At 41.6% G+C, this 25,984-nt stretch overlaps 1 protein-coding gene across 3 annotated transcripts; it reads left to right on the forward strand.

Moving 5' to 3' along the window:
* Nucleotides 1-3,642: 3,642 nt before the first annotated feature.
* Vdac3 (voltage dependent anion channel 3) lies at nt 3,643-20,670 on the forward strand. 3 transcript variants are annotated; one of them, XM_006982997.4, is made up of 9 exons: nt 3,643-3,775; nt 8,674-8,742; nt 9,855-9,904; nt 13,644-13,796; nt 15,421-15,473; nt 17,034-17,261; nt 18,527-18,677; nt 19,512-19,569; nt 20,155-20,670. In XM_006982997.4, the coding sequence occupies exons 2-9, from the start codon at nt 8,676-8,678 to the stop codon at nt 20,244-20,246; spliced, it is 852 nt and encodes a 283-aa protein (XP_006983059.1). In that variant the 5' UTR covers nt 3,643-3,775; nt 8,674-8,675; the 3' UTR covers nt 20,247-20,670. The 3 variants fall into 3 exon arrangements, with proteins under 3 accessions (XP_006983059.1, XP_076409758.1, XP_042118412.1); XM_076553643.1 differs by having other exon boundaries at nt 19,512-19,573; nt 20,155-20,337; XM_042262478.2 differs by lacking the exon at nt 3,643-3,775 and adding an exon at nt 3,935-4,195.
* Nucleotides 20,671-25,984: the final 5,314 nt, after the last annotated feature.

Genomic DNA, 25,984 nt, shown 5'->3' on the forward strand with positions numbered 1-25,984 from the left:
CCAGGAGTCTATGGGGACCATTTTCATTCAAACCACGGCACCATCATTCAGACAACGAGGCAGCCTACAGAATGGAAAAATATTTTTACCAACCACACATCCTATAGAGGGGTAACATGCAAAAATATAAAGAACTAAAAAAAACTGGATATCAAGAAATCAAATAACCCAATTTTAAAAAATGGAATACCAGACTAAATGAAACACAAGTAAATGAATAACGATTTAAAAATGTTCAACATCTTTCATCATCAGGGAAATGCAAATCAAAACTACTTTGAGATTTCCTCTTTGACCAGTGAGAAATTGTGAAGATCAATAAAACAGCATGACCGCTCATGCTGGCGGGGAGGCAGAGAAAGGGGCACACTCATCCATTGCTGGTGGGAGTGCAAGCTTGCAGCCACTGTGGTGATCAGTGAGTGTGGCAGTTCCTCAGGAAGTTGGGAATAGATGTACCTCAGTATCTAGTCATACCACTCTTCGGCATCCACCCAATGAACTCTGCATCCTACTATAGAGACATTTGCTCCTCCGTGTTCATTGTTGCTCTACTCATAACAGCCAGAAATTGGAAACTGCCTAGATGTCCACCAATAGATAAATGGATAATGAAAACACAGAACATTTATGCAATGGAGTGTCACTCAGTTGTTTAAAAAGTGAAATTTTCAGGTAAATGGATAGAGCTAGAAAAAAAAAATCATCCTGAGTGAGGTAACCCAAACCCCAAAAGACAAATATTATATGTATTCCCTTATATGTGGATGTTAGCTTTTAAGCCTTCAATAGGCATGTTATTATCACTATAACCACAGAGATTAGGTAGAGAGTAAGGAACTAGTGGGGGAGGGGGAAATCTCCCAAGGAAGGGGAAATAGAATAGTTAGAGACGACAGGAATAATAATATCAGACAGAGAAGGGGAGGACAAAGAGACGTAAGGGAGGGAATGCATGGACGGCCAGCTAACACTAAGAGCCATTTGAAGGGTCATATGGAAACCTACTACAGTAGAAGCTTCTTCAAATATACACCTATGAAAGAAATCTAAATGGAGTCACCAAATATCAGAGGAGACAAAGCCCAATTACACATCTCTTACCATCAAGTAAAACCTCCTGAGGCAGGAAAGGCTTACAGCTAATTGAATTGTTGGCCGAAGGGTCCCATAGAAATGCCCAAACAACTCGGGTTATTGCCAAGACTATTTGTTGCTCTCCACCAACTGATGGTAAGGTTCTGTTGCCAAAGACAATGCTTACAAATCTCATTGAACAAGGAGAAGTTGAGATGATGCCTAACTAGAGCCTTCATACCCACTGATTATTGTTCATGGTAAAGTACTCTGCATGCTACCAGAAGTAACCACCAACCCTGTTACAAACACTGTGATCTACAACTGTGACCTGTCTGCAAGATGTGCTACTGGTGGACAAAAAGTTATGAGAGTAACCAACCACTACCTGATTGGAGTTAAAGGCCACTCATGATATGGAACCCATGCCTGATACAGCTTTGCTGGCCAATAACCTGAGACTAGATAGGCCATGGACCTAGGAGAAAACCAAACACTACTGTTCTGATAAAGGAACTTAGCTATAAAATAAGCCCTAACAATCCTCTGCTAGACTTAGATCAGTGCCTACCTCAGCTATCATCAGAGAAGTTTTTTTTCCTACAGCAGATGGGAACAAATACAGAGACACACAAGTAGACAATATTCAGAGAGTGAGAGACCTTGGAACACTCAGTCCTAAATGGGATGTCTTCATCAAATCCTTCCCTTCTGGGCTCAGGGAACTCTCTGGAAGAGGAGGTGGAAAGACTGTAAGAGCCAGAGGGGATATCCTGGAGGACACCAAGGAGACAGTGTCTTCCAGACACCACAGGACTGACATGTGTAAGCAATGGCAGAGAAACTACCAAACTACAGAGCCTGTAGTTTCAAGTCAGATGGGGCCCCAGTTTTAAGAGGGTAAGTAGACAGGAGCTCCCATCACTAACCAAAAAGCTATCTCTAATTGACATCCACCTGCAAAGGAAAAATTCGTTTTCTTCAATGGAGTCTCACACTGACGGGTAGGCTCCATGCCCAAGAGTAGATGTACACACGAAATGAATAATGGTATTTTTGTGGACTTTCTTTCTCTTATCATTAAGTTTGGGCATTTTAAAAAACTCTTATTTGTCTTTTACTTGTGTATTATGGTTCCATGTTTATGTTTTTATGGGTCTTTTCTTTCTCTCTCTGTATGTGTGTATGTTTCTTGTATTTCCTCTTATTTTTCTTTTTTAAAATTCTGGTTTATTTAACTGTTTTCTAAAGAGAGAGATAAAGAAGGCATGGAGTTGAGCAGTTAGGAGAATCTGGGAGGAGCTGGGGATGGGAAAACCATGATCAGAATGTATTGTATGAAAAAATATTTTCAATAAAAGTTAGTGTCAGACATACTTCTACACATCAACAAATATCTCCAAGAAGGCCACTTCTACATAGCCAAGGCACATTACCCTCAGAAGATTTTAATGTTGCTGCAGTACTAGGTAGTCTATACTCAATTCTCCCCAGTAGCTTTGGTAGTGTTCCTTGACAACTACTTCGTTTTATCCACAGTCCAACTTAGAATCACAAAAACGTTTAGCATTAAATCTCTCTTTTTTCTTCTTGCATCTAGAACCGTCTTCATCTCTCATGACACTGACCTTCCCGAAGAGACTAAATGTTTGATTTGCAGAATGTCCCTTAATTTTGGAATTGCTTCCTCATTAATAGACCGATTACAGGCTTTCTCAAGAATACTGTCATGTGTCCCTTTCTGTGCACCACAGAGCACAAGGAGTCAATCTATCACTCGCAGTGATGTTAGTTTTAGTCACTTGGTGAAGGCGATTTTCTTGCTGCGAAGGAAGGTCTCTTCCACTTCAGTAAGTAATCCATGGATTCTTAGAAACCATAGGAACATCCTTAGCCATTTTCTAAGGAATCAACTGTTACTATGGTGGCTCTAAAGTAGTGGTTTTCTGCTTGCATAATTTCTCCTCCATCGATTTCTTGGGCTCTCTGCTGAAGACGAGCTCTCCCTCCACCGTGAATTAGCTTGCATGCTCTTGACTCTCCAGTCCCTTGTCCCCGGGGGGTGGGGGGAGGCTTAGGCGTCCTCAGCCTGACGACTGCGAAGACGCGGAGTCACACTTTAAAATTAGAATCGACCCGGACTGATGTTCCCGGGAAGATCTGCCAGTCATCCAGCAGAGGTCGGCGGGGCCTGGGCGTGACAATGGCTGCTGGCAGCACGCGTCCGTCCGCAGAGGCACCCCCGCCCCTTTCCGCCCTCCGCTCGCGCCCGGCCCGCGCCCCTTCCAGGCAACAGTAGCCACGGCTGCGGGCACGTTCTCGCGAGAGCCCACGCCTCCGGGGGCACAGCGCTCAGGTCCTCCCAGCGCTTTGTGTCCCTGTCCTCAACCCCCGCCGGCCACCCGCCTGCCGGGCGGGGCGGGGCGGTGAGGGGCGGGGCGGGGCGGGAGGGGCGGGGGTGGGGGGGAGTAGGGAGCTCCTGCGCACGCGCACGCGAGGCCGGACAGTTGGCGGAGGCGTCCCCCGCCGCCCCCTGCGCGCCGGGGCTCAGGCGCGGCCCCGCGCGCACTCGCGCTCCGGGGCGACGGGCGCGCAGGCGCGGCGGGGAGCGAGGTCGCGCAGGCGCAGACGGCGTTGGTGCGAGAAGACCTTCAGCGTTGCCTTGGTGGAGCGGGCCGGGCCCACCCTCGGGTTGTAGGTGAGGCGGCCGCTGCCACGGGCCGGGTGGGCGGAGGGCCGGCGGGCCTGACGAGCCGAGGCCGCGGAGGAGAAGCTGAGGGACGCCGGCGTAGGGCGAGGCGAGCCGGGGAAAACTCCGGCTGCCCCGAACCTTGCTGGCCGCCCGAGGGCGGGAGTCGCCTCCCTGGGCCGCGACCTTCCGCCGCGCCCGGCGTGCGCACTGGCGTTCTGCCCGGGGCCAGGCTGGAAGGAGGGCGGTTTCTAGAGAGGACGAGCTCTGGAACCCCAAACCTACACCCCCAACCTCGCCCTCACCTCCCTCTCTGACGTGCCCAGCATCTGTCAGGCGTGCCTTGCACTCCCGACGGCCGAAGTGAGGATGCTCTTCATGCATCTTAAAAAGCAGAAACAAGGAACAAAAGAGAAGCTGTAGTATCTAGTTAGTGCCTTTTGTTTTCCTCTCGGGGGTCGAATGCAGCCTCGGGGCATGGTGCATTATCTGTTTTGTAGAGCTAATAGGAATGCGAGGTGGTAGCTTCACTCTTTCGAGAAATATGGAGGCTCTGTGTTTTCTCGATTTTTGCTTGATCATACCAGCAGTGCATTTCCCATCAGAATCGTGGGCCCGAATAAAGGACGGTTTCGGCATCGACGAGTTCAGTTAGCCGCTTGACTTTTGCAAAGGGATGATTTTGAGAAACAGTCAATCAAAAGGCTAAAAGCTTGTGATTAGCACTTAGGCATTTTGACCATTTTAGTGTATTTTCCCCCGATCAGTATGAAGACCTAAAACCGTAAACGTTTCTGTCTGAATATGTGAGACCTGCATTTCTATACCTCCCTCCCAGAATTATGGCAAGCAATTTACATCACTACCGGAACTGTCAAATTACCCTCATAGTGGACTCTAAACGCTGTAGCATAGAGCACAATTTTATTATAGAGTGACGCAGAACACTAACACCACTGTTTGCCTTGACTATTTAACTTTTCCTTTTGGTTGGGCCTCAGATAGAAGAACTCGTGGCCTTATCTATGTAAGAAAAGTGTCTTACTCATAAGCCTCCCCCTTTTTCTTTTTAATTTTTTGGGTGTGTATGGACTTGTTTATGTGGTGTATGTACATGTTTGTGTGCACATGTGTGCATGCGGAGTCCAGTAGTTAATATCGGGTACATTCCTTAATTGCTCTCTTTTTTTTTTTTTTTGAGAAAAGGTCTTTCCCCTGAGCTGAGAGCTCATCTATTTGGCTAGGCTGGCTAATCAGTGGGCTCCAGGGTCCCTCCTGTCTCTGCCTTGTCCCTACTCGAATCCTGTGTGGGTCCCTGGCGATTCATACTCAGTTCCTCATGCCTTGTGTGACAGACATTTTGCCAACTGAGACATCTGTCCTGCCCTGACTTTATATATGATTTTTTGGTATGTTCTTTCCTCGTAATTTTATGTCACAGTGTGTGTATTTGACAGGCACAATTTTTAAATGAATTCTCGGTTAGGAAAGAGTCATGCTGAATATGGTGGCACATAACTATAATCCTAGCCTGGGCTATAAACTAAGTCCCTGTTAGTTATAGTAAAAGCCTAGCAGAAATTCAGATTAAGAGATGGACTTAGTATAAATATGTAGGTTATTTAGTTGAAGGATTTGTGAAGTGTCCATAGTTCAGGCATAGTGATGTAATTTGCAGATGTGTTCAACCTGCTGACGTGGTTACCCAACTTCATCTGCAAAATTCATGCTCAACAACTTTGTCATCTATAAAAGTCATGTTCAACAACCATGCAGGCAACTTACAAACAAATCAAAAACAACCCCCCCTTTTTTTGATACAGTGTTTCACTGTGTAGCACCCCTGCCTTGCTTCAAACTTGCAGATTGTGTCTGTCTCTGCCTTCTGAGTACTGGGGTTGAAGTCCTGTGTCACCATGCCCAGCCTATGTATGATATATATATATTATATATGTATAGTGTGTGTGCCTGTGCGCGCACACACACATGCTTATGCATGCTTTTGCTTCTTCCATGTGTGATGGTCAGAGGATGACTTGGGGGAGTTCATTCTATCCACCATGTGTGCTCTGCCGTCAGAATCAGATTGTTAGGTTTGGTGGCAAAGACCTTTACTTATTCAGGCATCTTACCGGTCCCAAATTAGAGAATTGTGTGTGTAGATGTGTTCACACCACTGCCTGATTGTGGAAGTTGGAGGACAACGTGTGGGAGTTGGTTCTCCTTCCACCATGTAGGTGTGAGGGACAGAACTCAGGTCATGAGTCTTGGCAGTTAGTGCCCTAACTCTGTCTCACCAGCCCTAAATCTCATGTTTTAATGTTTACGTTTTTGTAGTAGTGGGCCACATTCATTGCTATCTTTGGCTGCATGTGGCCCCCAGGTGGGACATGTCTGGAAACTGCCTGGTACTCTGGAATTTTCTGGAATCATAAAATCTTGCTAATGGGCTTATTTGAGGTAGTTCCATGGTTCCTGAAGCTCAGCTTTTGAGTCTTTAACAGGGAGACAGCAGAAACTGCTTCAGGGGTTTGCTGTGCAGAGGTTGATGGAGGGTATATTCACTGAGATTTCAGTATGAGGGTCTTAGTGGCTTTTTACAAAAGCTGGATGAATAATGAGTAGGCAAGATACAAAGTCAAAGCACCTTAGGTTTTCAAAGGTTTTAATTTCAAAATTCACACCTATTTTTGCTAAGCAGGTTACTACAGATGGATTCTATTCTCTTTCTGGTTAATGGTAAAATTATAATATTTTTAAAAAAAGCTTCGGGAAAGACTATATTCTGGAAGAGTATATGTAATTTAGTAGATTTAAAAATATTTGTATTTATAGTGTGTGTTTGTATGTGTGTATGTCAAGTGTGTGCGCATGCTTGTAGGGGCTAGAAGAAGGTGTCGGATCCTCTAGAACTGGAGTTGTAGGTGGTTATGGGCTGCCTGACATGTGCTCTTAACTGCTGAGACACTCCAGCCTTAGTAGGTGGGTTGTTTGTTTGTTTGTTTTGGAGATAGGGTTTCTCCATGTAGTTTTGGTGCCTGTCCTGGATCTCGATCTGTAGACCAGGCTGGCCTCAAGCTCACAGAGATCTGCCTGCCTCTGCCTCCCAAGTGCTGGGGGATTAAAGGTGAGCACCACCGCCACCCACCCACCCTGTTAGTAGGTGTTTTTTGTTTGTTTGTTTTTTAAAATAGGATCTTATAGCCCAGACTGACTTTGGATTTGAAGTCCACCTGTTGTAGTCTTTTGAGGCACCTGGTTCAGTCTCTTGAAGCCTTCTTACTTTATTTTTAAGTTTTGTTTTGAGACAGGATTTCACTATGTTCTTATTGGACTGGAACCCTCTGTAGACAGGGCTGGCCTCGAACTCACTGTTTTTCTCTACCTCCTGAGAACTGAGATTAAAGGCATGTACCACCACACCCAGCTTCAAAGCATTTAAGAAATTACTTTCACTTTTTTATGGTTTTATGTGTATGAATGTTTTGCCTGCATACATGTCTGTGCACCACATGTGTGCTGTGCATGTAGAAGCCATAAAAGGGCACCATGTCCCCTGGAACTGGAAAGATGATGTGAGATGCCATGTGGATGCTGGGAATTGAACCTCTGGTCTTTGGAAAAACAGCTAGTGTTCTTAACTGGTGAGCTATCTCTCCAGTCCCGGGGAAGCTTTTTTTAGTGTGGCTGTAGTTCCGCATTGAACCAGGGCGCCTCTGTGCTAGGCAGATGTTCTATTGTTACTGATGTTCTCTTTTTAATTTTTCATTCTTGTCTTTGACTTGGAGTTTCACTAAGTTGCCTAGGCCAGCCTTGAACTCGTTCTGTGGCCCAGGATGGGCTTAAATCTGTGATCCTCCTGCTTCAGCCTCCTCAGTAACTGGGAGTGCAGGCTTGAGCCATCAGGTCTCTTTTAGAAACTGAATTTCAGAGCAGCAAAATATGAAAACCTTGAAAGTTTCTAAACCTTCCCCTCTCCCTTTTTTTTTTTTTGAGACAGAGTTTCCAAAAGTTTCTTAGACTGTCCTTGGGCTTGTTCTATTCTGCTTTAACAGCTGGGCTGAGATTAGAGACATGCGCCGGCATACTTTTTTTTTTCCTGTGGGGTGTGGAATTGGGATTGAACCTAGGCCCTCACACCTCAACCCCGAGGATTTAATCTAATGTTTTTACATTTCCCTAAAAATTTCCCTTTGTGATCTGGGGAACAGTTCAGTTGGTAAAGTACACAATCATGAGGATCTGAGTTTGATTTCCAAAACCCATTTGAAAAGGCCAAGCATAGTGGTGTGTGTTTGTAATCCCAGGCTTGGGGAGGTGGAGACAGGCAGAAGGACCTTGGGGCTCTGCCTAGCTAGATAGCTCAGTTACAGACCAGTGATAGATAGACCCTGTCCCAAAAAATCATGACTGTAGCCAGTCGGTGGTGGTGCACGCCTTCAATCCCAGTATTTGGGAGGCAGAGCCAGGCAGATCTCTGTGGGTTTGAGGCCAGCCTACTCTACAGAGTGAGATCCAGGGCAGGCTCCAAAACTACACAGAGAAACCCTGTCTTGAAAAAACAAAAAACAAACAAAAATCATGAATGGCACCTGAGGAACAAGACATATGCATGTGTGCCTGCACAAATGTGTACCCGCCACTCAAATACGTATACAGAAAAGATTAAACCGTTGAACAAAACCTGCAAGAACTTTGTTTTCTTTGAAATACAGTAAAAAAGAAACTCTGAATCTCATGAGGAAACTCTTATTTTCTAGTCTGAGGAGCCGAATACCTTCTTTGAATTTTAGTTACATTAGAGTATTAGTGTTAGTGATGCAAAGGAAGAAAAATGTCTTTTCAGGACGAAAGAAGAGTTAGGAGTGAACATACTAAATGGCTACTCTCTTGTCTTTATTTTTAAGATATGTGTAACACACCAACTTACTGTGACCTAGGAAAGGCTGCCAAGGATGTCTTTAACAAAGGGTATGGTAAGTATGCAATGGTAAATCTTTATGTTGGGTCAGGATTAGTGATGAGTTCTGAGGATTTAGTTGCATGTTTTTACAGATCCTTAAACTTTTTGCTTTGTAGGCTGGGGAATAACTCAGTTGGTAAAGTGTGTAAGATACTCTGTTAGTAAAATAAGAGTAAGTGACCATTAATCTACATCACAAATACTAAGAGCTATTAATAGCCTCTTATCTTTTATTCATTAGGCTCCTTTACAAACATTAAGAGCAGTTATTATACACACACACACACACACACACACACACACACACACACACACGCATAAATGTATCCAATATTTGTAATATGAAGTAGCATCCACCCATAATATTTATGCTTATTTCACTAGTTCTGTATGATTAAAGTGATCATCGCCTCTCTGTATAATTTTTTTTTCTCCTTGAGACAGGGTCTCACTGTATAGCCCTAGCTGGCTTGGAACTTGCTGTGTAGACCAGGCTGGCCTGGCAAATATAATGCTTTTTTTTTTAAATTTTTTTATTATGTTTACAGTGTTCTGCTTGCATATATTCCTGCAAGCTGGAAGAGGGCACCAGATCTCATTATAGATGGTTGTGAGCCACCATGTGGTTGCTGGAAATTGAACTCATGAACTCAGGACCTCTGGAAGAATAGTCAGTGCTCTTAACCTCTGAGCCATCTCTCCAGCACTTATACATGGGAATTTTTTGTTTGTTTGTTTGTTTTTTCGAGACATATACACACATGCACACACACGTGTAAATATACATGTGCACATACGTATATATACACAACAGCATAGATTTTTGAGTAATTTTAGTATGTAAAATAGTGCATTTTTTAAAAAGGTATGGGTTTATTCATTTTTACACATTTCATACATACTTATACATTTATATATTTTAAAAGTATGAGTTTATTCATTTTTAGGGCCTTTAGAATTTATACTTCTTTTGTTATAATTCAGTTTCTTTTCGAATTCTTATCTGATGAGAATACCATGTATTTTCCATATGGGATGTATAATGTATTATATTCATATTTTTTAAGTTAAAAACTGGAGCGAAAGTTAAATTTTGTATATTGCTTTGTTTTTTAATGTTTCTAGGGTTTGGCATGGTCAAAATAGATCTGAGAACCAAGTCTTGTAGTGGAGTGGTGAGTACCTAATATATTTTTAATAGGTAAAGCATGTTAATTTAAGGGAACTGATTTTAAAATAATTGTTTACTGTTGTGTAAAACAGCATCCTCTTGGTACCCCACAGCTTTGCCCTTCTCTGAGTTCATTGAGCCTGTGAAGCCTGTAGACAATTATGTTAACTTTGGCAGGGGATTCTTTGTGTGTCTTCATTAGAGTATTAGGTATCCTACCCTTAGGTGAAACAAAGTGTGTATTTTTGACTTCTATCATATTTATACTATCATTTATACTTTCATAAATATGTATGAGTACTGAAACCAATGGGTCATACAAGTTTTATTTATTTTCTCAAAATAAGTTAATTTTAATCTGTGTTTTCATTATGGACTTATGCAAAATATAGAAATATAATGTATTTTTATATGTGTGCATATATGAGATTATTTTATGTTTTTAGAAGTGAATTAATTTATTTTATGTGTGTGGGCATTTTGCCTGCATGTATGTCTGCACCACATGTGTGCCTGGTGCCTAAGGAAGCCAGAAGAAGGAGTCAGATCCCTTGGAACTGGAGTTACAGACAGTTGTGAGTCACCTTGTGGGTGCTGGGACTCAAACCATATAGTCCATTGGAAGAGCAGCCAGTGCTCTTAGCCACTGAGCCATCTCTCCAGCTCCTATTTTTTGTTTTTTAACTGTTTCTCTTCCAATCCACCCACCGACCCCCCCCCCCCCCCATAGTTTCTCTGTGTAGCTTTGGAACCTGTCTGGGAACTCACTCTGTAGACCAGGCTGGCCTCGAACTCACAGTGATCTGCCTGGTTCTGCCTTCCAAGTGCTGGGATTAAAGGCGTGTGCTGCCGCCTCCACCCAGCCCAATCTTTTTTATTGGAAGTCAAGGTGTTGACATATTTTTCAAAACTTCATTAACCAGATATTCAATAAATCTCAGCAAATAGATTAACTATTTTTCCTCCGGTACTGCATATTGAACCTAGGGTCTTGTGCTTGCAAGGAAAGTGCTCTACCAGTGAATTACATCCCTAGACCCCCTACTTCTATTTTTTTGTTGTTTTGTTTTGTTTTTTGAGCAGGGTCTTACTAAGTACCAGTTTTGTCCTTGAACACACCTTGTATCCAAGACAGGCCTTGAACTTTCAACCCTCCTCCCTCAGCCTTCTAGGTGACAGATGGCAGGCCTGTGCCACTGAGTCTAGTGGGTTAACTTTTTCTTTTCTTCCTTCCTTCCTTTTTTTTGGTGCTGAGTACTCAGGGCCTTGTGCATGCTAGCCAAGCTCTACAACATTGACTATCACCCAGGGGAACTTTTAATTCACCTTAGTCTCTTATTTAGTTTTACAGGCTACATCTTTAATTGGTGCTTGCTTATTCAAACCCATGCAGGTTTTATTTATGAATATAATTGTTTATTAGAAGGATGAAAGGTGTGTGCAGTTCGTATGATATTTTGCATTGAACTCTGTACAACTGTGGTTTGTCCTGTCACTTTCCCTGGGTTTCTTGGTCATGAATGAATGAATGAATGTATGTGTGACCTACCTTGCTAAGGAGGCTAGTGTGCATATGGTTCTATTGAAGTGGAATTTTCAGAAGTTCGGACTGTATTGGAAAAGTTAACTATCCCTTTCTCTCCCTTCCATGCTGCTGCGGTGGCGATGTGCATCAGATGGTGAGAAAGAACCTTGTGTGCTTGCTCTGTGGCTGCTTTTGTCTCATTTAGAATACATTTCATCCTCTTTGTGCATTTCTCAGGTTCTGTCTCACAGGACCTCTCTCTGTGCTGCTTTCTAGCATTAAATGCATAGCTGAAGATGCCATAGCATTAAATGCATAGCTGAAGATGCCATAGCATTAAATGCATAGCTGAAGATGCCATTTTCCTGTTGTGAATGGATTTCATACTCACTCGACCCAACTGTCCAATTAGACCCAAGCTGAGGCAGTGTCTGGACTTCAGCTTAGAACGGCTGTAGCTTCCCTTTGAATTTGTGCTTCTGGTCCTTTAGATTCTCCATAGAGAAAGCTTCAGACTAAGAGATGGAAGGAAGATGTGGAATGACGCCAAGATATTTACATTTGCTGTATTTGTCATTTTTGAAAAGTAAATCTAAAAATTACAGTATGAGACAGTTAGATTTATTATTAAAAGCAACTTAAGGAATTAACATGGCTTATGCTGTATTGTTTTTAAGGCCTTGCCCTAAGTGGACATAGTTTTCATTTTGGAAGCTTTCTGTGTAGTGTAATAAACATCATAGCTTCCCAGTGGTTTCTTCTGTCTAGATCTTGAGTTAGGGCTAAAGGGAGGATTCATGTTGTCGACAGTGAAACAGAACTGTTTACGAAGGGTAACCTTTCACTGCCGCTGGCCAGATTTCAGAAATACTCCTTGAAACAGGATCAGGCAGTAAGTTTCTTTCTTGACAGTGACAGATTGTCAGTGACAGCTATTGACCATTTGTTTACCCTTAGAAGAAGGTCTTTTCCTAATTGCTTGCTAATATGGTGGAAAGGACATTTAAGTTGGGAGGAGATATACTTACGGCATTCATAGTGATTATTTTGTACTTTAGCAGGTAGGCCAGGTGGAGAGGGAGGAAAGAGGGTATTTTAAATTCTGTTTTACTGTGAAAATGGGTAGATAATTTTGATGTTGTTTGAAAGAGTTTAGGGTGAAAGTTTTACAGATAGAGTTTTGTGGCTGAAGTATTCATATTTCACAACATGTAAATATACATAATGCTGTGTCAGTATATAGTTGAAAATGATCAATTTTATTTTAAACATATTTTTTCTTTTGCAGTGCTGGAATGGAACCCAGGGCCTTGAGCACACTAGGCAAGCACTTTCCCATTAAGCTCCTTCACAAGACCATGGAAATACCTTTCTAAAAAACAGTAGTTGGGGCTGGAGAGATGGCTTGGCAGTTAAAAGTACTTGCTGTCCTTGCAGAGGACCCAGGTTTGGTTCCTCATGCCCACATGCAGTACACAACTGCCTGTAACTTTAGTTCCAGTGAGTCCAATCCCCTTTCTGGTCTTGATGACCACCAGGCATGCACATAGTACACATACATACATGTAGGCACTCATATATACACATAAAGTAAAAATAAGTCATAGATAAAACAATAGATTGAGGTTTAGTGATAGAGATGTGGGCAGGGCCTTGGGTTCCATTCCCAGCACTCCCTCCCTACCCCCACCATGCACCCCATTCCCAGCACCCCTTCCTCACCCTCACCCTCGCACCCCTTCCTTACCTCCACATCCCAGTCACAAAATACTAAACTGTTGACTATAAACAGAGAATGTGGGAGGTATTGTTTATAGATTTTTAAGCACCTTTAAATTTACTGTTTGACAAGTATTATAGAGAATTGATAGTTATCTTAGGCCATGAAAGTGAAATTCTTCAAAATTCAGTATTTTTGCCTTTTTAATAAAGGCATTTATTTCTAGCAGAGATATCTTTCTTTTAAAGTTAAGAATTTAATATGACCATTAAAAAGGAATGTATGGACTAGTAAATATCAATAAGGGAGGAATAATCTAAATTTCTAAACCTGGTTAGAAACAGAAAGAAAGCAGGAGGTACATTGTTGAAGGGTAGGGTTGTGGTAGAAAGGAAATTATAGTGGTGTCTAATGCACTGAACACTGTTTTCTGAAATGAATGGTGAAAATCTGTTTGGTGGGATAATCTTAAAATCATTATTTTCTCTTGTTTACCAGGAATTTTCTACTTCAGGTCATGCTTATACTGATACAGGGAAAGCATCAGGCAACCTAGAGACCAAGTATAAGGTCTGTGACTACGGACTCACCTTCACCCAAAAGTGGAACACAGACAACACTCTTGGGACAGAGATCTCTTGGGAGAATAAGGTAAGAAAAAGCAGTGGACGCTATTTGTAGGTTTCATAGCTCTTTCATATCAAATGAGCATAACTGGGACTGGAGAGATGGCCTAGCTGTTAAGAGCACCTGCTGCTCTTCCACAGACCTGAGTTCAGTTCCCAGAGTCTTGTCGGGGGCTCACAACCACCTATAACTCCAGCTTCAGGGGATCTAATACCTCTGGCCCCACAAGCCCTGCACCCATGTGTGTATACTCCCACACAAGCACACACAAATACACATGATTAAAACTAATAAAATCTTTTAAAAATTGGACAAACTCCAAGTGTAATCTGAGTGGGATTTTTACAATGTCTTCTACCATATTTTCTCTTTTTTATTGCTTTTCTTGGCGTGTTTTGACATTTCTGGAAATGCACACTGCGTCTTTGTTCTGATTAGTTAATTGTGTCACACAGTAATCCTCTCCCAAGTAGGACAGACTCTCTTGGTAATTCAGTTTACTTTTGTAATCTTTGCAAAATTAGCTGCCCAGGAATGTTGCTAATTTTTTTTAATGTTTTCAAGGAGAAAACCAAGTAGCTGATTTTTGTTAGATACTCACTGTGTACAGGGCACTACATTTTTCTTTTGGAGAATGGATCTCATGTAATCTAAGCTGGCCTCAAAACTTCCTTTGTAGCTGAGGTTGACCTTGAACTCCTGATTTTCCTGCCTGTGCAGGACTTACAAGAGTGTGCCCCATTCCCAGCTGGGTTCTCAAGGTACATCTATGTGTATTGGCACATATAAAGAGGTACAGCTAAAGAAGTTGGTTTGTTAAGTCTCAGGTTATCTTATAGTTATTTCAAGAGAATAGCAAGATTATTTTGTTACATTGGAGTAATTCTTTTTTGACAATAATTTATGTTATTTAATGTATCAGGATTTGTCCTATACATTTTAACCTTTTAAATTTTTTTTTTTTTTTTTTTTTTTTTTTTTTTTTTGCGATGGGGTTTCTCTGCATAGCCCTGGCTGTCCTGCGACTACCTTTGTAGACCAGGCTGGTCTCAAACTCACAGAGATCCACCTGCCTCTGTCTCCCATGTGCTGGGATTAAAGGCATGTGTAACAATGCCTGGCACCTTTTTAAAATGTTTGAGATGGGGTCCTCATTATGTCATTCCGGCTGGTTGTAAACTTTTGGGCTTAAGGTGTTCTGCCTCGGCCTCCTGAGTAGCTCAGATTATAGGGACATGCTACCATAACCAGCTTAATTTATATTTTGAGAAGGGAACCAGGAGGAGGGGAGGGCTTGAAGGGCGGGAGTTAAGGGGATGAAGAAAGGTAGGACATAAGAGCCGGAGAGTGGTAGTGAATGCCTTTAATCCCAGCGCTGTGGGTGGGGAGGGGCAGGTGGATCTTTGAGTTCAAGGCTGACCTAGTCTACAGAGGGAGTCCCAGGATAGCCAGGGCTATACAGAGAAACCCTGTCTTGGAAAAAAGGAAGAAAGAAAAGATGGGGGAGGTAATTTATTATATAATTTACTATCTGGTTTTCTTTAATGACTTCATTATTAAAGAGAAAGTGGGAGGGAGCTTTAGAATTGGCTTTTTTTAGTTAAAGAATAGAAAATTAATTGTTAATTGACAAATTTTTGTTTTACAGTTGGCGGAAGGGTTGAAACTGACTCTTGATACCATATTTGTACCAAACACAGGGTAATTATCCAAACCCATTTTTTTTCGGATTTCTTTTTGAAGGCCTAGAGCTTTAGCATTGGAAATGTAAAATGGGAACTGTAGGGGCAGGGAGAAACGGGGAACTTGTTTTAGCAATGCTAGAATACTTTTGCATGTCTTTAAAGAAGAGCTCCTCAAGGCAGCATAACATTGTCAGTAAGGAAGTTTAAACAGGCACATCTAGCTTGGGAATTGGAAGGTCTGAGACCATAGTTCTATCTGTTGAAAGACTAATGGGTATGGCAAGAGTGTAATCCACTGATTGTAAGGGACCAGGGTGAGAGGTTGTGCAGCTATCTTAATTTCTGAGCCTGGGAAGTCCTCTAGGCTTAGTCTGCTTCCCCATTACATCACTTATCTGTTCCACCTGGTTTCTGCTATCTGAAGGCAGAGGTGCTAGATAAATGCAAAGAGGAATTTATTCTTAGACATACAATGGGTCTGTCCTTTCTTCACGTGCTTTAATTATTTTTAGAACAAATATTCTCTTAAAAGCCTTATGAGGACTATTTGGAACTAATAGACAAAGGTTATTCAGAACTAATTCTGAATATTCAGCATTGTTATTGAAAATATATTTCTCCTGGATATGTTGGTACACACTTTTAGTCCCAGCATTCTGGAGACAGGCAGGTGGATCTCTGCAAGTTCCAGGATAACCGGGCCTTCTTATTGAGACCTTGTCTACAACAAACAACAAATAAGTGTATTTTAGTAGAATACTACTAGTAGGTTAGTAATGTGTTTTGATGTTACTTTTGTAACTTGAAAATATTTAAAGATACTTTATTTCTCATGTGTCTCTGTGTATATTTATATATAAAAATTTGTATATATATTTATATGTATCTTCAGATTATTGTTTTGGCAGTGAAATAATTTACTACTTATGTACTTATGGACTTTATTTTTTGACACAATTGTATATATCTGTGGGGTAATATATAATGTTTGAATATGTGTATACATTAATCAACTAGGGTAAGTGTATCTATCTCATTAAGCATCTATCATTTCTTTGAGTGGAAAGCAAATTTAAAACCCTTGCATTGTTTTTGAAATATATAGTACTTTATGCGTAGTGACGCTGCTGTGCAGCAGAACGTCAAAACAATTTTCATGTCTGTTAACTAGTGATTTATTCATGCCTTTGTGAGATTAATCATAAAATACTTCTATTATTTCAACTCATGGTGAGGAATACATAAACATTTCTTTGTTTTATTTTATTTTATTTATTTATTTTTTTTTCTTTTTTGAGCAGAGTTTCTTTGTGTAGCTCTGGCTCTCCTGGAACTCACAGAGATCCACCTGCCTCTATTTCTCAGGTGCCAGTATTAAAGGAGTGTACCATCATAACTGTTGACATATAGTTTAATCCTAACAGAGATGTATTTGTAGAGCTAAGTCATTTGAAACATTTTTCCATATATTATGTCATCTGTGAAAACAATATTAACCTTTAGAGAAGGTCTTACATTACAGTTCACTGGAAATAGTAGACTCACATTGTTTTTATTGTATTGTTTGTTTTTACAGAAAGAAGAGCGGGAAATTAAAGGCCTCATTTAAACGTGATTGTTTTAGTATTGGCAGTAACATTGATATAGATTTTTCTGGACCGACCATCTATGGCTGGGCTGTGTTGGCCTTTGAAGGTTGGCTTGCTGGCTATCAGATGAGTTTTGACACAGCCAAATCCAAATTGTCTCAGAATAATTTTGCTCTTGGTTACAAGGCTGCAGACTTCCAACTGCATACTCATGTGTGAGTGTTTATAATTGTCTTTAGTGCAAGTGCTGTTCCCCTGAGAGGTAGTAGCTGTTACATGATAAGAAGGTTAAAAGTGATTAGAAGTTAAAATTGCTTGGTGGATACCAGTCCTGCTGTACATTTTCATAGTTAGCAGTGCATTCATTGTTAGGAAGTTCATGGACTGAGTACATCGTGATGTGCTGCTCTTAGTTGTTGCTGTCAGCTTTTACCCCAAACTTTGGGATGTTTTAGAATCTGTAAATGAACCACTGAATGGGGACAGCCCAGAGCATATATACACTTCACTGTTACTTTTCACTTATTTTGACTTTATCTGGAAGCAGATGTTTGGAACACTTAAGAACAATCACCAAATAATTTGAGTGTCCTGGAACTTCTTTGGTAATTCTTTGTGGAGATTTTCATGCATCTTTGGTTAGAACCTAGTTACTCCCTCCACTGGATTCAGAAATAATAGGGATCTCAAAATAATCCTGGATTTCAGTGTTGGCTGAATCAGCCTGAACTTGACTTCTAATATATTTAGCTTTTTGGTGTTTTAAGACAGGATCTCATGTAGATCAGCCTAACCTCAAACTCACTATGTAGCATTGGCTGACCTTAACTCCTGATCTGCTAGTACTTTCCAGTGCTGGGATTATAGGCAGGAATGAGCTGTGTGTTTCTGAGGTATTGCTCTTCGTGGGATACTCTGATATAGACAATGGTATCAGAACACTCTTATTAGGAAACCATGGTATGCTTCAAAGAGCCATGGGTTTCGATCTGGAGCAGTGCTCCTGGATATTGTGTGGAAAGTGTTTTCTCACTCTGGGTAACAGATTGTAAAAGCTAGTATTGTCTTTATTCCTATAGTTTTACCTCTCTTTCCACAGTCTTTATGGACCTAAAGCCTATAAAAGAGGGGTTATAGGTTATAGTTTCTAAATTCCATAAAAGATACCTATAGACTATATACTTACCTGAGGTATCTGCTTTTGAACATAGGTGAATTGTGTCTTAAGAAATTTATATTATGTAGAAGAGTCAAGTAAATAAATCAGGTGCTACTGTACTTTAATTAGGCTCTAGGATATTTCATAGGTTGGTTTTATTTCTTGTTTAATAGTAATTTGTACTAGAATTTTGCTAGACTCCAAAGTTGCACAGTTGAATCTATGTTTAGATAGTTGTAGAATTTGTTTCCATGTCTTAATAGTCAATGATTCAAACTTTATGTTTTTTTTGTTGTTGTTGTTTTTACACCGTGAAAACAGGAATGATGGTACTGAATTTGGAGGCTCTATCTATCAGAAAGTTAATGAGAAGATTGAAACGTCAATAAACCTGGCATGGACAGCTGGCAGCAACAACACTCGTTTTGGCATCGCTGCTAAATATAAGCTGGATTGTAAAACTTCTCTATCTGTAAGAATGTGCTGCTGGATTGGCTCCCAGCTGTAAATGCGTGCTGTAGTGCCGTTACAGTTTGCATGTGCTTCGTTAACCTCATGACCTCACTCATGTACTGGAAAGGTCATTATGTCTAAGGCAGGAAATGGGGGTTCTAGTCCTAATTTCTCCCCTGTTGGCTGTTGTCGGACCTTTGGCCTCAATATAGTCTTAGTTGAGCTCTGCATATAAGGCTTTACATGTAAATTCCATGTAATTCTCCTCACTGTTCTGTGTGGTGGAGAGAGATAGCCTCATCCCTGTTTTACAGACAACCTGGAAACTAGGTCAGTGTCATAGTAGACAGTAGTGTCGAAATATGAATTCAGACCTGGTTTTATGACAGCAGAGTTCATGCTGTAATCACTGGCAGAGGTTGGGAATTGGCATCTTCAAGAATTCAGTACAAACCAGGCATGGTGCTGCACACCTTTATTCCCAGCACTTGGGAGGCAGAGGCTGGCAGATCTCTGTGAGTTCAAAGATAGTCTGGTTTACATAGTTCCAGGGTAGTCAGGACTACTTAGTGAGACTCTCAGAACAACAAAATTCAGTACGTAGAGATGCTTGCTCACAATGTGCTTGAAAATCTGTTTAAGAACTTTAAAACATACATTTTCATATTACCCACAATTCCTATCAGTCCCGTTGACTTCTTAAAAAATTAAATTTTTTTTTTAAGTTTTAATAATTCTAGATTAAGCTCCAGTGTGCTTTTACCTTTAGAAACCTTGTGCATGAAGCAGTTTTTGTATTGGAATGATGTGAAGTTGTTTTCTAATTGCTTTTACTTTCTTCTCTTAATCATAGGCCAAAGTAAATAATGCCAGTTTAATTGGACTGGGTTATACGCAGACCCTCCGACCAGGTATGTAAAAAAGAATAAATTAGTGGAGGGTCAGAGTAGAAAGTTACAAAAAGAAAATGAATACAAAAGGAGAAACTTAGATAATCCCCATGGTTGATCAGGCCTCTGTAATTGCTAGTCACGCAGGTGAAGGGAAGAGGAACAAGTGCTTCTGGTGTATATTTCTAACTATGCTTTCGTCACAGCCTTTGAAGTTGGCTCGTCCCTCATTCTTCTGTTTTTTAAATTGGTGTTTTGTCTGTATGTATGTCTGTGAGGGTGTTGAATCCTGGAGTTACAGACAGTTGTGAGCTGCCATGTGGGTGCCGGGAATCAAACCTGGGTCCTCTGAAAGAGTAGTCAGTGCTCTTAACCACTGAGCCATCTCTCCAGGTTCTCCACCCTCCACCCCCACTTCCCATTATTCTTAATCTTGAACTCCAAATGGTTTTTCTTCCTTGTGCCCTGCTCAGCACAGGTAAGCAGACCAGACATAGCTTAGGCCTGCCCATACTCCATGCCGTTGACTCAGATCCATTATTTCTAGAATATTTAAGTCCAAGTACCATTCTGACTGCAAATAATGTGGTAATTTCTTCTTCCTAGGAGTCAAACTGACCCTGTCAGCTTTAATAGATGGAAAGAACTTCAATGCAGGAGGTCACAAGGTTGGATTGGGATTTGAACTGGAAGCTTAATGTGGTTTTGAGTAGAACATCATTTATCCCTGGAAGTGAAGAGAAGTGAACCCACTATGTTTTGGCCTTAAAATTCTGTGAAATTTCAAAAGTGTGAACTTTTTATTCTTCCAAAGAATTGTAATCCTTCCCACACTGAAGTCTAGAGATTACAAATCCATCCTAAGAGAGGTCCTTGAAGGCATGCCTGGAGATTGTCATGTTTGTGCCACATTTCAGTTGAGTTCTGCAGTGTTAATTTAAATATGTTCCTCAGCAACAACGTAGTGTCGTGTTAAAGAAATGATCTGACTCCCCAGTTTGTCCATCACGTCCTGCATGTCCCACTCCACTTTTCCATGACCTTTGGTTCTAGCGATCTCTGCTGTAGTGAAGTCTTTGGTTTTGCATCAGAGTGAAATAAACCCATCACATTTGGAACATAGTTGCTCATCTGCTCTATTAGTACTGGCCGATTGGTTTTCGAAGTGGAGTTGAGTCTGAAGCGGTGTCTAAAACACGCGTGCTTTCGCCCCTCCCTCTGACTCCCGTTCTCACTGCACCCCAGGGACGGAGCAGGGGTTTTGTTGTGCCGTGGAGGGGCACAGCTGTCAGGGAACGAGCGTCCTGGTGTAGCCTGTCAAAGTGTCCTGACGCTGCCCAGGTGAAGAGATGGGCAGAGGGAAGGAAGTGGAGACGGGAGACTGCAGTGGGAAGGGGATACCCAACCCCTCCAGGGCTTCGGGAAAAATGGTTTGTGAGTCCTAGGTCTGAAAACACAACTGAAGGAGTTAGCAGTGTAGGAAAGACACGGATGGACGTAATGCTCTAGGGCAGACCCCTTTCTTCCTGTACACAAGTAATGTATGCTGTTAACAGTTGACAGCTTAGAGTCGGGTTAAAGGTAGAAATCCCCATTCCCCACAGGACTTCCTTCAGTACTGCTAACACTTTGATGTATATCCCTGCAGATGCTAGCATTTTAAGAGATCTCATTGGTGTCCATTTATAGAAGATCAAAAAAGTGCTTATCTCCTTTTAGAATATTTTTTATATTTTTTTTCTTTTTAAAAATTAAAATTTATTTACTGTTCTAGTCTATTGCTGTGATAAAACACCTTGACCAAGGCAACTCCTAAAAGAAAGCTTAGGTCTCCGAGGGTCAGAGGCCGTGATGGTGGAGCAAAGGCGTGGTGGCAGGAACAGCCTAGAGCACATCTTGCAAGTAGGAGGCAAAGAGAGACATACTGAGAATTTGAAATCTCAGAGCCCACTCCCAGTGACACTTAGTGTCACCACTTCCCAAACGGTTCAGCAAGCTGGGGGTCATTCTCATCCAAACCACCACATTCACTTTGTGTGTGTGTGTGCACAAGTGTGCCACAGTGTGTAGTTTGAGGTCAGAGGACAACTTGTGAGAGTTAGTTGTCTTTCCCCCAAGTCAGTCTTGGAGATCAAACTCTGGTCATCAGGCTTGGTGGCAGGCACCTTTACCCACCAAACCTTCTCCTTGGCCTTGGAGTACACGTCTAAATTTAACGTCTAAAATGAACTCTTCCTCTTTATTTATATTTCTGCCAATGTTTGAATGCCCATTTCCCTACATCCTCAGCAACATTCCATATTGCAGATTTTACTTATTGGTCTAATTTTTTTATGTTCATGAGTTACTATGAATATGACTTATTTAACCGTTTTGTGTTGTATTTGATTTTGCATTATGTCCAGTGCAACACTGAATGTTATTCCTTTTTTTCTGGATATTTCCACAGTGGCATTGCCATGTAGAACCTTCCATAATGATGAATGTGGCTTCTTTGTATACATATGGCTGTTAAGCATTTTTAGTATAAGGACAACTAAACAACTGAATTTGAAATTAAATTTTAATTAATTTGTTTAAATGATTACATGTAGTTAGTGGCTGTTGAGTTTAACCACATAGTTCTGTAAGGTTTCTAGAAGTGACATGAGCTACAGGGTCTAGGCATTTAATAGGTAGCACAGCCAGGTGGTGGTGGTGCATGCCATTAATCCCAGTACTCAGGAGGCAGAGGCAGGTAGATCTCTGAGTTCAAGGCCAGCCTGCTCTACAGAGCAGGTTCTAGGTAGGACAGCCAAGGATATACAGAGAAAGCCTGTCTCGAAAAACCAAAAACAAACATACATTAATTAATTCATTTTAAAAAAAGGTAGCACAAATTTACCCTTCAAATATTTGGTATCAATTTATATTTCTGTCAGTAGTGCTTGTCCAACCCCTTACATCCACATTAACACTGTTGCCACACCTTCAAAATGTACCCATTAGGATTCCTTGCTGTTTCTAATTGGGGTATCTTAAAACAACTAGACATATTTGTGTGGTAGAATATTATTTTAAGGTGTGTTACTTTTGTTTGTTTATGTTGCATTTGTTTAACTCTGTGAAGCTGTGTTACTGTGCCTGTCTAAAACACCTGATGGTCTAATAAAGAGCTGAACGGCCAATAGTGAGGCAGGAGAAAGGATAGGCAGGGCTGGCAGGTAGAGAGAATAAATAGGAAAAGGAATGAGAGAGGAAGGAAGAGGACATCAGGGGCCAGCCACTCAGCTACACAGCAAGCCATGGAGTAATAGTAAGATTTACAGAAGTAAGAGAACAGGAAAAGCCTAGAGTCAAAAGGTAGACGAGATAAGTTAAGGAAAGCTGGCAAGAAACAAGCCAAGCTAAGGCCAGACATTTATAATTAAGAATAAGCCTCTCTGAGTGATTTATATGGGAGCTGGGTGGCGGGCCTCCCAAGAGAAAGAGTGAAAACAAACAACATATTTAAAAATTCCCAGTGTAAGATAGTACTTAACCCTAACAAAGTCTGTTCTAAAGCTGCTAGACTTTACCAAAGTTATGGGTAATTAGGTTCACAAAGCCCAGAAAAGACCTACAATAGCTATCATATGATAAAATTTTATTTTCTTGCATATTGTCTTTGTGGATTGGACCACCATTACAAGAGATAAAGTAAAACAGTAAAGGAGGCAAACCATAGACAGTGGATGCCAGGGCATCTCATCCTGTATTGGAAAGTGTGAGTGGACAGGATGCTGGGGCCCGCTGTATCACAGTGTGAGTGGAGTAAGAAGCCGTCCGTGTCAGGAGCAATCACAGTGTGCCTGAGGATTGTTGTTCAAGGTGATTCTTCCATCTGGTGTGGATAAGAGTGTAAGGGGGTAGAAACACAGGACTGGAGCAGCATTCAGCCTGGCAGGAAGAACCAATAAGCTATACCTGCTTATTCCTTAGTTAGTTTAGTTTATATGTTCAAGTTGGTTGCATTCATGCCTTCAATTTAAGTAGAGAAGGCAATTTCTACATAATTGTATTTTTCCTTTATGTTGTTTCTTTTAAATTATTGATAGTGTAGAGCCAAGGAGCCAAATTTTAGATATTGATGAGGTAATCCAAATACGGATGTGGGAAGTTTAATTTCAGCCTTTATTTAGTGATTTTGTGGCATTGTGGTTGGCTGGACTGTGTGCTGAGAAGAAAACCCTCACCACAAGGTTGTGTAGACGAGAGCACATGGGTTCACATACTAGTGACCTTGCTGGTCAGTTGATATGACCCATTTGAACCTCACAGTGATAACTGTGATCGTCTCGGATTCCTGTAGTCAGAAGGGCCAGGAGAGGCATCCCAGGGAGAGCAAGCCGTCGGTATGGCTTCTGCTTTCCTGCCCTGGTGCAGCATAGACTCAGGCTCCTGGGCACTGCTTCCAGTGCCACGTGACACCCCCTCTCCATGCCGTCACGGCACAGCCATGCAAGTCCTGGGACCACTATTTATTTGACTTTGTGTTTACAGAGATTCATTCAGGACATGGCTAGGGTCGGCAGGCTTTACTTTTGTGTCTTCCTCTCAAGATGACTTATTTCTCGATTTTACCACAGCCTGTGAGTCTGGCGCCTGGGAGCAGAAAGTCCCCCCTTCTAGTGTGCATGCATTTATCTGCAGTGCCTGTTAGAGTCAGTGTTTCTGCCTTGAGGAGTCACCAAGGATGCACAAAGCCTCCATGGGAGGTTTCTCACTGGCATTACGATTTTCAAAATATTTTATGTGTCTGGATGTGTCTATACTACATGTGTGCCTGGTGCCCACAGAGGTTGGAAGAGGGATCAGATCCCCTGGAACTGGAGCTGCAGATGGTTGTGAGGTGCCTTGTGGCTGCCTGTCTTGAACCTTAGTTTCAAAGTGCCTGGCAGAACTCTCTCCTTGGATATTGAGCAGGCACTAACAGTTACCATTTCCCCAACTGAATCCTTACCATGTAGTGCTTGGAGTTTGGGTCACATTTCTGCCTTTTTGCAAACTTTTCTGACCTCAACCACGCATTGGTCAGCTTCCCCTTAGAGCTCCTGCTTGGAGGAAAATAGCCTTGCATTTTCGTTCTAAAGCCTCTTGGTCTCTAGAGGGCTTTGTCTTTCTACCTTCAGTGGCCAAGTCATTGACTCGGCACCTGGTAGTCCTGGCTGTTAGCTTACCGGTAAACTGAAGCCTTTCTTGGATTTGGCTTCTCAGTAGAGGGTTTCTAAAAGCAATCATAGTCCTCTGTGATCATCAAAGACACAAAGATAATTCCTGGCATTGCGTGCAATTCTGTTTTCCCTGATGATTTCCCTGATGCAGTTTGAAGGGTCTGAAAAGATGTTATAATTACAATTAAACTTGACCCCGCTAGGTGTCGCTGTGGTACCAACCAAGATAAACACCTGGTTTCCTAGTCCTTTCTGCTCTAGGTCATTCAGTCCATTTTCTTGGACCTCCTCATTGCTTCCTCTACTCCTTGTAGTTTGAAATTTCTGAGTTCAGGATTTGGTTTAAACATGGTAAATTGGGAAAGATGAGGGAGTTCTCTATCCTATCCTAGGCAAAATTCTTTTTGCTGTTTAAGTAGGTTTCAGTCCCCAATAAAAACTCTTGGTTACCTTCATTGTTTCTGAAACACATTACTTAGACTCATTTAATCTCATGTGCTTCCTTTGTAGAGACTTACAGAATCAACCACCCTTTTCTTTTGACCTTCATTTCCAAGTTCTTAAACACCTGTAGTTTTATTCCCAGGTCTCCTGTGTATTCCTTTACCTTGCTGAGTTTAAATTTTTTTTTTCTTTTAAACAGTCTTCCTCTGTACCTTTGGCTGGCCTGGAGCTTCTATGTAGACCTGCCTGCTCTGTGGCTGCCTCCCAAGCATTGGTTAAAGGTGTGTGCTACCACGCCACCACCACAACCAACCTAACTTTATTTTTTTTAAACAAGGTCTCTCTGCAGTACTGGCTGTCCTGGAATTCTCTATTGTACACTGGGCTGGTGGCCACTTTGCCTGACTCCAGCTAATTTTCTGTCTTTATTTTGTTATAAAGATCTTAAAATAGACTTTCAAAAAAAAGATTTAATTATTGTGTGTGTGTGTGTGTGTGTGTGTGTGTGTGTGTGTGTGTGTGTGCAAGCGCATGCACATGTGCGTGCATGCGAGTGTCTACAAGTCAGAGGGTGTTGGATCCCGTGAAGCTGGAGTTAGAGGTTTTTGTTATCTGCCCAATGAAGATACTGGGATGCAAACCCTGGTCCTCTGGTAGAGCAGTAAGGACTCTGCAGCCGAGCCATGTCTCCAGCTCCTGATTTATTTATTTTTCTAGTAGTTTTAGGTTTAAAGAAACACTAAGCAGAAAAAGTAGTTCCCACAATCTTATTGTCTCAGCTCCTTGCCTCACGTCTAGTA

The sequence above is a fragment of the Peromyscus maniculatus genome, chromosome 17 (genome assembly GCF_049852395.1).
Source record: "Peromyscus maniculatus bairdii isolate BWxNUB_F1_BW_parent chromosome 17, HU_Pman_BW_mat_3.1, whole genome shotgun sequence".
Classification (NCBI taxonomy): domain Eukaryota; kingdom Metazoa; phylum Chordata; class Mammalia; order Rodentia; family Cricetidae; genus Peromyscus; species Peromyscus maniculatus.